The sequence below is a fragment of the Gymnoscopelus braueri genome (genome assembly GCF_963280865.1).
Source record: "Gymnoscopelus braueri genome assembly, chromosome: 23".
Classification (NCBI taxonomy): Eukaryota; Metazoa; Chordata; class Actinopteri; order Myctophiformes; family Myctophidae; genus Gymnoscopelus; species Gymnoscopelus braueri.
Genome location: NC_137625.1, coordinates 42165108 through 42183177, shown reverse-complemented (window position 1 = coordinate 42183177; position 18070 = coordinate 42165108). Strand labels below are relative to the sequence as shown.

General features: G+C 42.8%; 1 protein-coding gene across 2 annotated transcripts in view; it reads left to right on the top strand.

Moving 5' to 3' along the window:
• The window catches only part of LOC308079730 (twinfilin-1-like), a 28366-nt gene extending 23915 nt beyond the window's left edge, over positions 1-4451 (top strand). For both annotated transcript variants that reach the window (XM_080421315.1, XM_080421316.1), the window contains exons 7-9: positions 492-642; positions 979-1100; positions 1819-4451. In XM_080421315.1, the coding sequence (XP_080277441.1) occupies positions 492-642; positions 979-1100; positions 1819-1986 (441 nt within the window). In that variant the 3' untranslated portion in view covers positions 1987-4451. The remainder of the gene's footprint in view (positions 1-491; positions 643-978; positions 1101-1818) is intronic.
• The last annotated feature ends 13619 nt before the right edge of the window (positions 4452-18070 follow it).

Here is an 18070-nt window from a genome sequence, read left to right as displayed (position 1 = left end):
GCAGATCTACCAGCTCATAGCGCCGCACTCGGTGCCTGTCTGGCCTTCTTCAGAATTCTAATGAAGTACAGCTGCTGCTGTGCTTTTTTCACTGTAGCAACAGTGTTTGCAGTCCAACTAAAGATTTTTTGACACACGAAGGCCAATAAACTTAAAACTGTCTGCCTGCTCCACCTCTGTCGCCTTTATGGTGAGGGGTCGCAGTGTGGGAGACCCCCCCCCCCACCCTAAAATCCAGCATTACTTCCTTCGTTTTGTCCACATTGAGGATGAGGTCATTGTCCTCTCCGTAGCTGATGATGTTGTTCACATCACCTGTTCCCTGTACACTGACTCGTCTCCTCCCTTGCTTTTAGGTGTACTGTGTATTTGGTACAGGGGAGATGAGAAATCCTTGAATACATTTGAATTCAAATGTTGTTGTTTTATCAAAGTCAGAAACTGTAGTTGAATTCCTAAACAATGTTTTTATTTATAATTTTTTTTAACAGGAGATTGACTTCAGGAATGAATCCATTAAGCTGTCCAGCACCGTGCCGACGGAGCTGAAGGAGCTGCCTGCACGGATACCTAAAGAAGCTGCACGTTACCACTTCTTCCTCTATAAACACAACCACGAGGGCGACTACCTGGAGTCCCCAGGTAACAATTCAATGCCTTTAAATGAAAATTCAACGAAGCGTGGTTACGCACAGATGTTATATTAAATCACAAATACGATTGTTTCCCTGAGAAAAGTCTGATTCATCATTAATGAATTTCTGTTGGGCAGTGTGTTAGAGCTTGACATTGTGTTGCGGTGTGTGTGTGTGTGTGTGTGTGTGTGTGTGTGTGTGTGTGTGTGTGTGTGTGTGTGTGTGTGTGTGTGTGTGTGTGTGTGTGTGTGTGTGTGTGTGTGTGTGCGCGTGTGTGCGTGTGTGCGTGCGTGTGTGAGTGCGTGTGTGCGTGCGTGTGTGTGTGTGTGCGTGTGTTTTGCAGTGTTCATATACTCCATGCCAGGGTATAAATGTAGCATCAGAGAGAGGATGCTCTACTCCAGCTGTAAGAATCCTCTCCTTCACACTGTGGAGAATAGCCTGCGACTGCAGATAGCCAAGAAGGTAAGACACGACTACGCACGCACGCACGCACGCACGCACACACGCACGCACGCACGCACGCACGCACGCACGCACGCACGCACGCACGCACGCACGCACGCACGCACGCACGCACGCACGCACGCACGCACGCACAACCAAGACATGCACAGATACTGTACATACATATACATATCAAACAGAAAAAAATTCTGGTAAGTGAGTCCATGCAAATCCACACACACACACACACACACACACACACACACACACACACACACACACACACACACACACGCCCATGCACAAGTGTACGACTGTCAGTGGTGGAAACAAAAAAGTATCAATACTGCAATGTAGAAGTAGGGTACTCTGTAAGTAAAAGTCCGGAATTCAAAATTGACTTGAGTAAAAGTACAAAAGTATTGGTATCAAAATGTACTCAAAAGTGAAAGTACTAAAATGTTTGAAAATAGCAGATCTACAAGCTCACAACGCGTCGTTGTTTTATAATGTATTAATTTATATCTGCAAAGTAACTAGTAACTAAAGTTTTCAAATAATTGTAGCGGAGTAAAAGTAAAATATTTGGATCCGAGATGTAGTGGAGTAGAAGTAAAAGAACAAATACCTCAAAATTGTACTTGAGTACAGTACTTGAGTACATATACTTAGTTACTTTCCACCACTAGGTCCAACGTTAAACAATAATATTGTCAACGTTTTGTGTGCTGTATAGATGGAGATCGACAACGGGGAGGAGCTCACTGCCGACTTCCTCTACGAGGAGGTTCATCCGAAGCAGCACGCTCACAAGCAGGCCTTCGCCAAACCCAAGGGCCCCACAGGGAAGCGGGGCGGTCGCAGGATCACACGGCCGCCCGGCCACGGCGACATAGACGACTAAAACGGCAATAACAACAAAGGAGAAGAAGAAAACGAAGAAAGTAAAACAAAACAACAACAAAAAAAACACCCCTCCTGTGATCGTCCACAATGGGACATTCCAGTTGTAGTGCAGAAAGACCCTTTACCTTTGAAATAATTCCATTACTAATCCTTTTAAAACACCCTGTTAACCTTGTTCACGTGGCAGCCATTTTGTTTTAACGTCGTACTCGGCTGGGAAACCCACGCGCGATTATGAATCCCACCAACGTTATAGGATAGACCCGCCTTACCTGTGTCTGATTGGCTCCCTGGCAGGCATAGTTTTACTGAGGTTAGGGTTAAGGTTAGGTTTGTTTAGGCATAGTTACAAAAACGAGAACTGTCAATCACAGCGACTACTGGCCAATCACAGCGGGTTTTGCCTAGAACTGCGGTGGGATCCATAATAACGCGGAAACCACACCCTGATGGGGGGCCCTGAGTATGACATAAGAACAAAATGGCTGCCGTGTGACTGTGGTCAATAGGAATCCAGGTAGTTGAACTTAACTATGCACACACATTTTAAAACACTTTAAAAAAAAAGCCATATTAACACGCAAACCTGTGAACTAATATTTGTAGCTCGCTAGACCACAGCCTAACTCTCTCTGTACTGTAGCTGCGTTGCAATAGTCAAGAATGTATTTTAAAGGAATATTTGGGAAAGCATTCTGACGAATTTTTTTCCCCTGTTTTTAGTAAATATTTTATATTTTACGTGGTATACGAGTAGCCTATGTTTATGTGCGTAATGATTTTGGTAGCCGTAAAAGGTAGCTAAACTTTTGCATTACAGGGTAATAATAACTGTGCCATTGAAATGTGCACTGATGATGGCCAAGTTAAATCTCTGTTGTCTATTAATATCTTGGTTTATATGAAGTCTTTTTTCTTTTCTTTTACCGTTTTCAGATCACCAATTGAGCAGTGTATTAGCATGTGAGTGACTGGTACATTGTATGTAACCCTTAACGAGATGTCTACCCTCTACTGAGTACCGAGATTTCAAATAGTGTAACAGATGATTGCTGTGAAATCTGTCAGCTTTTCACAAGGTGAGCGACACAGCACCTGTGTTTCTGTGTCAATACATGGCGTTTCAATGGCTATTGTAGAAAAAGGTGCTACGTGTGTGTGTGGGAGACGAGCACGAACCCGGCAAATTCACGGGATCACACCCACTTGTCGCTGCACCCGTCAGATTGCCCGCGCTCCCCTGCACGCTATACCTCTGTGAGAATGAATTACTTGGGGCTACAGTCACTAACTGTGTGAAAAGGCCTTCATGCTTAATTCATGCTCTGTGTCGCGCTCCAAAAATAGCTGATCTATAAGGTCGCGGACCCGACACGTTGTGAGCTTGTAGAACAGCTATTTGTGGCCCGCAACACCATCGTATGACAGAGTATAATAACGATAGTGCACATTGTAAAAGGGGAGAGACACCCTCGTTTCTCGGCTGATATCTACAATAGTCCATTTACTTGTCCCATTTTAAGTTCTGTGTTGTCCCTTTTTCATTTCAAGTTAAGACAGGTTGGAATTATGTTACGTGATTATGTTATACAGTAAATGAAGGAGTCCGTGCTGAAGTTTGGAATAGGGTTTGCTGAACAGTATCATGTTGATTATCATAAATAACTATTTTTCTATGCCTTTACCGTTTGGTTCTCTCCTAAGCCAAGTCTGAAAATTGGTGTCAAGTGAATTGAATAATGATTTTGTTTTTGTTCATAAATTGTTAACATGTTTTTTTTTTGTTGCTTCGTTTCATGGGGAAGAAGAACATACCTGTGTGTCCGTCCATCTCGCTGTTTCACATCAGAAATCCTACAGATATTAATGCAATAGGTTTGAACCAGCTTTGTTCACTTCGATATGCTGCATGTGTGTTCCAACGGGTGAGACGGGGTTGAATTTGCACCCTAAATGCTGTTCTTAGGCTGATTCTGTGTTTTTTGTCACACTTTAATTGTTGATGGTATTTTGGCAAACCGGTCCAAAATTCATGCCATGAATAACTCCCTGTAAGGGACGACTGCTCGATATGCTTAGGGCATATGATATAGAATGAATGTGCATTGAATAATGATAGTGTATTTGAATAATAATAATAATAGCCGAAGGAACTTCTTGTCTGGTAAAGTGCAACTGAGAAAGCTGTTTGAAAATAGGCAGACCACTATTAAATGTACGTCCTCTATTAGAAGGTACTGTTGTATTTTGTTCTGTCCCTTTAATGGCCAGTAGGAGGCACCAAATAACACTTCATGTCATCATGGCAAGTGTTATTTTGGGGTCTCCTGTTTGCCATTCAAGTGGCTGAACATGATTTCATTCCACTTGAATCATAGTTGGGAGTTGTGTTTTGAATGCTTGGTTTGCTATGAATCAAAAATGTCTATGAAAGTGAAGGAGATTAAAATATTTAAATCAGTTGCTTGTGCGAGTTGCATGAATTAATTATGTGTCTTGTTGTAACTACATTCCATGATTGCGGAGATGAAAAAGCACCCAGGATTGTGTTGTCTGATCAGCAGTACATTTGAACACAAGAAAACTGACTTGGCTGTTTGCTCTCTGTGTTAAAACCTGTTTATATGCATTTATTTGAATGGAAATCTGCCCATTTAATTCTGATGTAACATGTGCAAATGGGAATTTTACCCTAACGGTGGCACTAGAGAAAAGGCCATTGGTCACTAAAATCAGTAAGTAGGCCTACTTTTCAGGGCAATTAGATTGGATATTGAGGTATAGTACACATAACCATTGTGGCTTAATGGGTAGTGCTAGAGCAGTGGTTTTCAACCCTTTTCATATCAAGGTCCAAATTACACATACAGTAATGTACTTTCAGAAAAGAAAAGCTTCAACTGTGCCTCGAACAGAATGTTTCTAATAACACTGAGTGCACGTATCACCTGAAACTCCTATCAGCAAGGGATATATATTATAATTAAATAAATGCTGCCCTCTTGTGGTTATGACTTCAAAGTACAGGATTGTGAACTACAGGTCACTGTGCATTGCTGCTTCTTTGTTGATCATAACTTGTAGATGTGTTTGATGCCACATAGTTTACCTTATGTGTGCAAGTCCATGTCAACTAGGAACATAACCTGTTACACACCTGGGAGGCAAACTGGAGCCGGGGACGTTTGATGGAATGCAATGCATTGAAGTCAATGAGAGCCAGATGGACACGTGTATGAATAAACAATATGTTTTAATCAGTGCGACAAATCTGCCAGCTGTAATTGCGAGACCAAGAAAGGTACGTTGATGTCCTGTCCTTCTTTACGTGACCTTAATTGTGTGTGTGTGTGGGTGTGTGTGTGTGTGTGTGTGTGTGTGTGTGTGTGTGTGTGTGTGTGTGTGTGGGGGGGGGGGGGGGGGGTAGTGGCAGTCCACTTTTGTTGGATCTGTGTTTTGCTCCAACACTAAACAAATGTAATGCATTTAACTACAAAGAAACAGAAAAAACAACATTGGGTAACAAAACAAATTGCAACATCAGCCACAAACCAAAACGTACGCGTGTGTTCCAACGGGTGAGACGGGGTTGAATTTGCACCCCAAATGCTGTTCTTGGGCTGATTCTGTGTTTTTTGTCACACTTTAATTGTTGAAGGTATTTTGGCAGACCGGTCCAAAATTAATGCCATGAATAACTCCCTGTAAGGGACGATTGCTCGATTATGCTTAGGGCATATGATATAGAATGAATGTGCATTGAATAATAATAGTATTTGAATAATAATAATAGCTGAATGAACTTCTTGTCTGGTAAAGTGCTGTTTGAAAATAGGCAGACCACTATTAAATGTACGTCCTCTATTAGAAGGTACTGTTGTATTTTGTTCTGTCCCTTTAATGGCCAGTAGGAGGCACCAAATAACACTTCATGTCATCATGGCAAGTGTTATTTTGGGGTCTCCTGTTTGCCATTCAAGTGGCTGAACATGATTTCATTCCACTTGAATCATAGTTGGGAGTTGTGTTTTGAATGCTTGGTTTGCTATGAATCAAAAATGTCTATGGAAGTGAAGGAGATTAAAATATTTAAATCAGTTGCTTGTGCGAGTTGCATGAATTAATTATGTGTCTTCTTGTAACTGCATTCTATGATCGCGGAGATGAAAAAGCACCCAGGATTGTAGCCATGGTTCACATGACAGTCATGTTTCAGGGCTACCAGGATTGTATTATCTGATCAGCAGTACATTTGAACACAAGAAAACTGACTTGGCTGTTTGCTTTCTGTGTGTGTGTAAAACCTGTTTATATGCATTCATTTGAATGGCAATCTGCCCATTTAATTCTGATGTAACATGTGCACATGGGAATTTTACCCTAACGGTGGCACTAGAGAAAAGGCCATTGGTCCCTATAATCGGTAAGGGCTTTTCAGGGCCAATTAGATTGGATATTGAGGTACAGTATATTTTGTACAATTTAGCATTGTGGCTTAATGATAGTGCTAGAGGAAATAAGGTTTAGATTTATTTAGTTTGCTAAATTATACATGTACTTTCAGAAAACAAAATGTGCCTCAGACAGAATGTTTCTAATAACACTGAGGGCACTGTATCACCTGAGACTATTTTTTTTTAAATATTTTCTTTTATCCCACGATTTTGTAACCCTTTTTCACCCGGTGCCAATTATCTAAGTGATCCTGGGTGCTACACTCCCCCCGCCAGCCTAGGGAGCCCAGAGCCGAGCTAATGCCTCCGTCAATGCATGACAGCCAACTGACCTTCTTGTCACCTGACGGGGGAGTTTCCCCGGTTGGACGTAGGAAGGAACACGTTATTCCAACCAGTTCCTTTCCCCTCCATCAGGCGCCCCTGACTGTCATGGGGGAGGCGGTAAAGCGACCAGGATTACTACATGTTTTTGTGAGGGTATTAACTACCCGCAGGGATCTAGCCTACAGTCGTTAGGAGACACGGACGGGGATTACATGCAAACTCCACACAGAGTAGGCCGTTTCGCCAACCCCACCTAGGGTATGGGCGCTGATGACACGGAAGAGAAGACCCGCCCACAGCGTCCCCGGATCCCTTCCAGCTCCAGCTTTAAGAAGAAAACAAGTTGAGCACACACTGAGTCTTGAAGTGGAAGACAGACTGTTTTCTGTGCGGAGCAGCTTCATCGACAGCATTTCAGCTCCCAATCTCAAAACTGTCGTGGACAAACTTTTCGAGAAGAGGATACTAACTGAAGTTGAGCGGTCGAAGGCCGAAGGGATGCTTAAACATGACAGACATGAAACGGCAACTTTTGTCATCGATACAGTGAGGCAAAAAGGAGCTGTTGCATGTGAAAGCATGATATTGATTCTCTTTGATATCGACCCATTCCTCTCTGGACATCTTGGGTTGATGTAAAACTGTACAGATGGACTTAAAATACCTTCAGTGTCTAGTCAACGTGCCTTGTTGTTCTTTTTTGGTTTTACATCTGTACGCTCTCTGAGTTACAAATAGATGAACGAACATTGGGAATTGTAGAAGGATCTACTGTATACCCACAACCAAGTGACTCACAGGCAGCCCTCACTGGACTACAGCCTACGATCACAGGCCTACTGACGTGTCTCAGTACCAGAACCTGCACTGAGTTTGGGAAAAAGGCCTTCGTGTAGCCTACTGTGCTGAACTTTTTTTTTTTAAGAAAAGAGAACTCAGAAACTGCAGGCTGTTATTGCTTTATCTGAACTTAAAGATGCAGTTAAAGCAGTGTTTTCCCTTGGTTTACTGCTTTTCTTTGGGTGGGGGGTCTGGGCAGGATGGGGGTTCACATGCAAGAGGGGATTTGTGCCAGTATCACAAGGATACATCATCTTTTTTTCCACAATAATCTTGTTAAGTTTCCAATTATACTTTGTGAAATATAATTTTGACCATCTCACTTCTACAAACTCTCATGTCTATGTCTGCATCTCAAAATTATATTGTTGTTCCCATAACACACTGCAGGCAATTCTATAAATTGCACTGTATATACAGTAGTTGTTTCAGGAATCGTATCTTTGTTTTTGTCTTAAGGAGATTCAAAAGATCCAAATTTAACACTCACTTGTAATGCAGTGGTCTGAAAGCACATCAATTAGATTTTTTTTTTTAAAGTGTATTGAATGAAAGAATACGGCGTAGACCTGCTCTATGTGAAAAGTGCCTTCAGTTAACTTTTATTGTGACTTGGTATTAATATAAAATTGACTTGCCTTGGACGATGGTAGGGGAAACACTGAGGCCAGTGATGAGATGGGATAATGTTGATTATAGTATTGTATGTATCTCATAAAAATGAGTACTGTATAGTAATGTATTGTATATCTTGTAAAGGGTTGAGATGGGATAATATTTTGTTCCAGGGACCCCCAGAAGAAAAGATTTCAATTTACAATGTTCGCTTTCAAAAAAACAACAACTGTATATTCAATGATTTGCACACATTGCTCACGATATAAAATGAAATAGCAGATATACAAGCTCACAGCACAGTACGCAGTGACGCGCTGTGAACTTGTATAACTGCTATTTTTGTATAGCCATCGGCCAAAGCTAAAATCTAAAATGAGACAGATCCTTTCCCAGTTTTAATGGCCTAAAATGTTTTTGTCTACCTGGTAAAATGAAGGTAACATAAAACACAAGTGCATAATCTTAGCCTAAAATGACATGCTTACGGACACCAGGATGAAAGTGGTTCAGTGAGTCTCTCTTATAGTCAGTTAACAGTTTGTTGTGTGTGAATGAATGGTGGAACTGGCTTGACACTTAATAATTATCTTTATTGTTCATCACTAGTGGCTTCGTATCACACAATAGAGCTTAAACATCGTACAGTAAACACTGTTTAGTTCTTAACTTCAACACAATGTATTTCTTAACTTTATAGTTAAACTGTACAGTAGCTATAAATAACCTGACAGCACCATATTCCATATAAAGGTAGGTACAGTAGGCCTATGCATTATAAATAACCTGACAGCACCATATTCCATATAAAGGTAGGTAGGCCTACAGTAGGCATTATACATAACCCGACAGCACCATATTCCATATAAAGGTAGGTACAGTAGGCCTATGTATTATAAATAACCTGACAGCACCAGATCTATGCATTGGCCGACAACTGATGAACGTGGGAGCTTAGTTAAACCTCAAGGTGATGGAGACTCTCACTACAACAAATCGGGAAGTGAGTAAAATCCTCAACATATTCTTTACGACCATAGCCTCAGAACTGGTTGAAAAACTACCCCCTCACTCTGGGAGCTACGGTAAAGAGTATGTTGACTCATTTTACGAAAAACAAGGTGTACGCAAAGATGATTTTAAACTCTCCCCTGTGACAACAGATGAGGTGTTTAAAAAATTGAGCGCACTACAACATATCCCCTCCAAATTTCTAAAAGACTCAGCCGCCTCCATTGCTCCAATCATTACTCACATAATAAACCTCTCCATCATACAGGGACGGGTCCCTAACGACTTCAAAAAAGCAAGGGTGACCCCTCTGTACAAAAAAGGAAACCAATTAGACCCTGGCAACTACCGCCCTATTTCTATTCTTAGCTCCATCTCAAAAGTCATGGAAAAAATTGTCTACGAACAGGTCGATAAGTATCTTGCCGAGAAAAATCGAATTTACAAATTCCAATCTGGTTTCAGAACAAACCACTCCACTGACACATGCCTTCTCTATTTGAACGACTCTATCAAACAAGATGTCGACAATGGCAAATATTGCGGCATGGTCATGCTGGACCTCCAGAAGGCCTTTGACACCGTTAATTACCCAATTATGATCGATAAGCTTAAAGCAATAGGTTTTGATGATACGTCGGTGAGCTGGATGAGATCCTACCTGGAAGGGAGGGAGCAAGTGGTGGAAGTAAACGGCACCCACCCTCCCCTCCCAGTGACTTGTGGTGTTCCGCAAGGAAGTATACTAGGACCTTTACTGTTCCTGATATATGTGAACGATATGTCTTCTGCTTGCGACTGCAACCTGTTCCTGTTCGCAGATGACTCGGCTCTGCTGGTCTCGGACAGGGACAGGCTGCAGGTTGAAAAATCTCTCAGCTCTGAACTCGATACGATCCGCATCTGGCTCTCTGACAACAAACTATCTGTCACGGTCCGCTCCTCGGACCGTGGACTGACTTTATTATTTAGCCATAGTCTGACCTTATGTGGCATTGGACCCTTTTGGCCACTCTTTCTGTTGTATTGTTCCCTGTTCTCCTTGTACCTTTGTTTTGTAGTGTTGTTGTGGTGTTTCCTGTTCTGCCCTAGTTGTTGCTTCCTGTCTTGTCTCACCAGTATGTCTTTGTAATTGTAGTTCACCTGTGTCTTGTTCTGTTCCAGCCAATCATGTGTTAATTGTCCTTTGTTCTCACCTGTGCCTAGTTAGTCCCTGTCTATTTATTTGTCCCTCTGTTTCCAGTCTGTGTCGGTTCATTAATGTTGTTACAGTGTTCTGTCTGTTACCTAGTCTTGTCTTTATTCCCTGTTTAATTAATAAACCCCCCTGCATCTGAGTCATTCTGCCTCCGCTTCACTGTCTGCGCTTGGGACCTACACCTCTCTGCCTCGCACCGTGACAGAATGAACCGACCAAATGGATCCAGCGGACAGCCCAGCAAATGGCTTTGGCCTCCAGCCTCTCTGCTCCGAGCCTGCCTCTGTTGACCCCGTGTTCCCTGAGCCAGCCTTTGCTGAGACAGCTGCTTCCCTATGCTGGGTCTCGCTTGGCTATCGTCAGGGGGAACCGGGCGAGGGGGCGTCATCGTCCTGGCCTTCTACACCGCCAAAGATCCCAGCTGCCCAGCATCCAGGAGCCTCCACTGCCCAGCTTCCAGGAGCCTCCACTGCCCAGCATCCAGGAGCCTCCACTGTCCAGCTCCTGCTTCGCCCCGGGTCAGCGGCGACGAACGGCGGGCGGCCTGCCGAGACGTCCGAACCTGGACGGGCTCTGCCAATATCCAGGTGCGGCGTCCGGTCCTTCTGTGCTGGTTCGCGGTCTCGGCAGGGCCGCTCGTGACCCGTTTTCCGGTCGCCACTGTCCGGGGCCTCTTCCCTTCTGCCTTGGTTCCCTGCCCCCCCCCCCCGGCTCTTCGCCTGCCGTCCGGGCCTCTCCGGCCGCCTTCCGGCTGGTTCCCGGCGGCCGCCCTGCCTCGAGCTCCCCTTCTCTGCCCCGGTTCTTCGCCTGCCATTCCGGACTTCCCCTGCCGCTGTCCGGCCGGACCCGGGTGGCCTTCCCGGCCTCGACCCGCGCCCCTTCTTCCTGCCCTGCCTGCGCCCTCTGCGCCGATGCCCTCTGCGCAGAGCCCTGGCAGCGCTCCGCCCCCCCCCCCGGTCCTGTCTCTGCCCTCTCCCCCCGGAGGTTCTGGCCCGTTTCTCTGCCCCCCCCCCCGTTCCGGTTCTGGGACGCCTGGAAGTCGTCCCGTGGAGGGGAGGTACTGTCACGGTCCGCTCCTCGGACCGTGGACTGACTTTATTATTTAGCCATAGTCTGACCTTATATGGCATTGGACCCTTTTGGCCACTCTTTCTGTTGTATTGTTCCCTGTTCTCCTTGTACCTTTGTTTTGTAGTGTTGTCGTGGTGTTTCCTGTTCTGCCCTAGTTGTTGCTTCCTGTCTTGTCTCACCAGTATGTCTTTGTAATTGTAGTTCACCTGTGTCTTGTTCTGTTCCAGCCAATCATGTGTTAATTAGTGTGGTTGCCCGAATGGGCAACCAGACTATAGTACTCTACCGACTTTATTATTCTTTCTAGATAAACTTTTTTCTCACGCGCTATTTGTCCCACAGTTTATTTTTCCCAATTTTGTGCCATATGTCAAATTGACCGGCATCACCGGGACCAGACTGCTTGTACTTTGCTAAGAGATTGGTTACATAGTTTAATTGATATTGATTTATTAGTGCATTAAATGTCCCCATCCACTTTAATGGGAAAATGAAAAAACTCAAATTCAAGTATTTCTTTCTCGGAAACCGTAAGTGCTAGAGTTAAAAGACTTTGAAGGGAGGTTCATAGTTTATTGCCAAATTATTAAGAAAATAATTACAACAGTCGGCCACATGGTGGCGCTATAACAGCCCACTTTACGTCTTGGCCTAAAACTCTTGAACCGTAGGTCCTAAAATCAAAATTAAATTTTCCCTGGATTCCTTGGGTCACGACGCATCTCCCCATATAGGCCACGCCCATTTGCGTCTGGATAGATTTTTTGATATTGATTTATTAGTGCATTAAATTTCCCCATCCACTTTAATGGGAATTGCAAAAAAAAGAAAATAATTACACCAGTCGGCCACATGGTGGCGCTATAACAGCCCACTTTACCTTTTGGCCTATAACTCTTGAACCGTAGGTCGTAGAATAAAAAAATCTTTTCCCCTGGATTCTTTGGGTCATGACGCAACTCCCCATATAGGCCACGCCTATTTCCGTCTGGATAGATTTTCCACCATTTCAAATTTTCTTCAAAACACACTTTTAGCTCCTCCTCCCATATATTTTGTCAAAATTTCACAAAAATCGGTACACATGATCTCTGGACCCATGCGATAAACATCTCCAAGCGGAATTTTGATAATCATTACCGGTCGTCCTTAAATGGCTTCCAAAGTTAGCGGAAGGGGCCCGTTTTACAAAAAAGGCCACAAATCACGAACAAAACGTTCAATCAATCCCAAATTTGAATCACATGTCAAGGCTGGTTTACTCAACAAATCCCCAAAAGCATTACCACTTTGATCCATAGGGGGCGCCACAAATGCTCAAAATGTAGCCGTTTGATGCAAAAAACTTATGTTGGGGGGATCAATCCTCTAAAAATGAAACGCAAGTGATCTCAGGAGTTACGTGACAATGTAATTGGCGCAGCCTCCGACGGTATTCCTCGAGTCCCGGCGGCAGCGACCTGCGACTCGCGTCGGCGCAACCACACTCTGCAATTGCCTGAATTGCGACGTGTCTAGTTGTCCTTTGTTCTCACCTGTGCCTAGTTAGTCCCTGTCTATTTATTTGTCCCTCTGTTTCCAGTCTGTGTCGGTTCATTTATGTTGTTACAGTGTTCTGTATGTTACCTAGTCTTGTCTTTATTCCCTGTTTAATTAATAAACCCCCCTGCATCTGAATCATTCTGCCTCCGCTTCACTGTCTGCGCTTGGGTCCTACACCTCTCTGCCTCGCACCGTGACACTATCATTACACCTGGGTAAAACCGAATCCATTCTCTTTGGGTCTAGTGTTAACCTTAACAAGGCTGAGAGCTTCACAATCAAAGCGGTGACGATGTTATCACAAGAAAGGAGGAAATTACCTACCTGGGTTCCATCTTGGAGGCAAACCTCTCAGGTGATAAGATGGCAGAAAGAGTCATCAAAAAGGTCAATCAAAGAACACGTTTTCTGTACAGGATCAACTTTCTAGTCAGTAAGAATACCCTGAAGATTCTCGCAGGGGCCCTCACCATTGTCATTTCGACTATGCATGCTTCTCATGGTATCACAACACCACTAAGGCCTTAAAAACAAGGCTCCAGACATCTCAAAACAAACTGGTAAGGCTACTTCTTGGCCTCAATCATACAACCCATCTAACCCCTGCTCACTTTGCTAGGGTTGGATGGCTCAGGGTTGAGGACAGAGTACGGCAACTTGCTATGGGCCTAGTCTACAAGATTTGACACAACATTGGGATCCCCCTGTATTTGTCAAAATACTTCCAAAACGTAAATGAAGTCCACAATCATAACACCAGAGGCAGCTCCACTGATCATGTTCAACCCAAATTTGGCACAAACAAGGGAACTCTTTCTCATGCTATTCAACAAAAATGTGGAATGCCCTACCCAAAGGAGTAAAGGAGTGTAAAACCCTACTCACTTTCAAAACTGCCCTAAAGAATCACCTTCAGGAGGCTGTAATTCCACATTGGCCCCTGTCAAAGTCTTAACCTACCCCCCCCCTCCCCTCCTCCTAAAACTGTCTATTGTACATATTTCTTGTTTTTCATACCAGTAACCTGTAAACTGATTGTATGACGTTCTGCATAGTAGTGTATATTTGTATGTCTTCTTAAATGTCATCATGATTTGAGTGCACAGGGATCTCATTTTAAATAAGCCAAGTGCTTTTATGAGCGATCCAGTTTAGAGGACCTTATATTGTGAATTGTACTTCCATGTACTTTTACCATTACATTTTTGATACCGGACTTTTACTTGTAACAGAATATTTCTACAGTACATAGCATGTCTTGATACTTTTACTTAGGTAAAAAAAATAGTATTTTTTCCACCACTGTGACTGGGTCTACTGGGGTGTTGGTGACAGCTAGAGATAGCCTACTATCAGTTTTGGCAGAAAGATGATAAACTGTGTGTGTGTGTGTGTGTGTGTGTGTGTGTGTGTGTGTGTGTGTGTGTGTGTGTGTGTGTGTGTGTGTGTGTGTGTGTGTGTGTGTGTGTGTGTGTGTGTGTGTGTGTGTGAAGGCCACATTTCCCCCCAACAGTATAGTTTATGTTTATAGTTGTTTTACAGCATGGTTTATGGTTATAGTTGTTTTACAGTATGGTTTATGGTTATAGTTGTTTTACAGTAAGGTTTATGGTTATAGTTGTTTTACAGTAAGGTTTATATTATAGATGTTTTACAGTATGGTTTATGGTTATAGTTGTTTGTTTTACAGTATGGTTTATGGTTATAGTTGTTTTACAGTATGGTTTATGGTTATATTTGTTTTACAGTATGGTTTATGATCAGGCGTCATCAACATGTCCGTACATGGACAAACATGTCCGTGGTACTTCTTTTACGAAAAATATAATATAATTGCGTCTCATATTCACAATCTAATCTTCAAAAATGTGTTATTTATAATAATTATTTAATTTAGAATAATTATTTAATTTAGAATAATTTTAGTGACTCATGAAGTGTCGGGATGACATGCTTATTAATATGTTGCAATAGATTTGTGGTATTATACGTGATACCTGTACCACGTACGTCGTACAGTATGTGAGTCAAGGCAACTGTATGACCACAGTGGAAAAGAGCAAAAACATGGCATGTCATCTGTTCAGAAGGAGCTATTTGCTACCACGGCAAAGAAGGGCAGAACTTCTTTTCTCAAAGAAGGACAAGTAAAGCAAATTCTCGTCAGTTGAGAGAAAGTGTTTCAAAGTGTCCAATAATAACAATAACAACTCAATTATGATAACACTCAACAAGCATAATCCATGTAAACCCTTGATCCACAGCCTCACCACCAGACCTCCTCCTCACCTCTGATCAAAGTTAGGCACCTTTGCATCAAACTATTGTGACACTGCATTCCTTTAAATCCTGCCATGCCCTTCATGAATCACTCATCACGTACATACCGTTTTCTATTGTTCCATCTGCATACTTTCTCAAAAAAATTTAGTATGTTCACCACAACTATTGAAGCTACGTTGACAAACTATAAAACTGGTTTAGCTGGTAGAACTTCCTGTCACCTCCTGTCCTCAAGTAACACTGTCCTCTGAAAAGCCATCTGTCTATATACTGTAATAACCATATGAAGTATAATACGCACCCATTCACCTTTGCAGCTAAGTGGCCCTTTTGCTCCTGCAATGTAAGATGGAAGCACTGTCTGTACTGATAAGACCCAATTATTGAAATCCCAAACATGGAATATACTTGGCACCATGCCACATTTAATGCTTGTCTCAGGACTGCCACCTGCCAGTATATATGTTAAAGGACGATTGAATAACCAGGACGATTGAAGACAGAGCGCTCGTTTTTAGGCACGGGGCTTCGGGGCGAGGCGGGGCTTTGCTGCGACGCGGACCTGTCTGTTGTTGTTCCCCCCACTTAGCAACCAGGAAGCTACGCTAGGGGGACGCTGTACACGCGTTCACACGCACGTGATAATAGTTATTGTCCATGACGGAGGCGCGCCGACTCAGCAGAGCTTGAGGCCGAGGAGGCGCGCCCTCGCGCCCCCAGGCGCGAGTGCCCGCGCTGACCGGCCGATGCTCTGATAGTCGACACAGCGCCGTCCGAGTTGTAAACCGATAGGGACAGAATAGTTATTTTCATGGATCACTGTGTGTGTGTGTGTGTGTGTGTGTGTGTGTGTGTGTGTGTGTGTCTCAGGGAGAAACTAAAACAATGCGTGTGTGTGCGTGCGCGTGCATGCGCGTGCGCATGTGTGTGCATGCGCGTGCATGTGTGTGCATGCGTGTGCGCGTGCGCACAAACGCGCATGCACACACACACACACACACACACACACACACACCCTCCCTCTAGTCTGGCTTGCATTGCCCTCTAGCGTTGGTTTTACAGAATTGCCTGAAAACAAGCGCTCCTTCTTCAATCGTCCTGGTTATTCAATCGTCCTGTAACATATACAGTGGATAACTTCCCAGTCTCCAGGTTTTCGAAAGTATAGCTACCACTTCAACCCTGATGGCCCAATTTTGGGCATGTCATTATAGGCTAAAAATATAAGAAAATTACTGATCTACAAGCTCACAACATGCTGTGATATGTTGTGAGCTTGTAGATTGTCTTTCCCCCCAAATACAATTTTTTTAATTTATTTGATAAGTGGCTTGTTTTAAAATGTGTAGCGCTGTGGAATAGAGTAGACAATATGGCACATCAGGAGAACCTTTTTTAAAAAAGCACATTTAGTTATTTTCACAGAATTGAGGCAGCTATTCGCAATCATTTCTTTTCGCTGTCTTGCTGTCAATTGTGTGTACATGGTACCATGTGCAATAGGCCTACTAAAAATCTCCTACAACTCATGTAATGAGCATGTTACTTTACGAGTCACCAAAGTTATTCAAATGCATTTTTATATGTTTCTACATTATAATGAAAAAAATATATAGGCTATATCTAGAATTTGTTTAAAAAAAAAAAAAAATGCCATGGACATAGACATGTCTTGCCATGTTTGTCCGTGTACGGACATGTTGATGCCCCCTGTCCAGAAGTTCCTGTTTTATTTTCTCAACTTTATGACTTTATGATCAGGAAGCAGAGGTGGACAAAGGACTCAACCCCAGTACTTGAGTAAGAGTACAGATACGACTGGTCAAATTTACTCCACTACAAGTAAAAGTAGCTCAGTCAACATTTTACTCAAGTAAGAGTAAAAAAGCAATTGCTTTTAAATATACTTAAGTATTCAAAAGTACATGCTTTTATTTATTTTTTTAAACCAGAACTAAATACTTTTACTCCTATTCATCATTACATTACATTACAGTCATTTAGCAGACACTTTTATCCAAAGCGACTTACAATAAGTGCATTCAACATAGGTAGGGAACGAAACTACTAATAACCAGAAGTCTCAAGTGTATTTTCTGCTAAAACAAGCAACCAAGAGTATACCTAGCGCTAAGGTAAAAGTGCAATATATCAGCTACCTACTTTCTTAAACAGATGAGACAAATGGCAAAATCAAATGAGCAAGAGCTAAAACAAATAAGTGTATCGACTAAACAAGATCCAAAAAACAATACAACGATAAAACAAGAGTTCGTACAACTAGTAAAATATTTGTCTTGGACATGTACTCAAGTAAGAGTAATAAGTATCAAAAAAATCAAATACTCAAGTAAAGTACAGATACTCAGAATCTGTACTTAAGTACAGTACTCAAGTACATTTACTCCGTTACTGTCCACCACAGGCTGCAGGTTGAGAAAACTCTCAGCTCCGAACTCAACAAGATCTGCATCTGGCTCTCTGACAACAAACTTTCATTACACCTGGGTAAAACTGAATCCATCCTCTTTGGGTCCAGTCCTAACCTTAGCAAGGCAGAGAGTTTCACGATCAAAGTGGGTGATAATGTCATCAAAAGAAAGGATGAAATTACCTACCTGGGCTCCATCTTGGAGGCAAACCTCTCCGGTAACAAAAACGCCGAAAAAGTGATCAAAAATGTCAACCGAACAACACGCTATTTGTGGAGGATTGATCGCCTAGTCAGTAAGAATACTCTG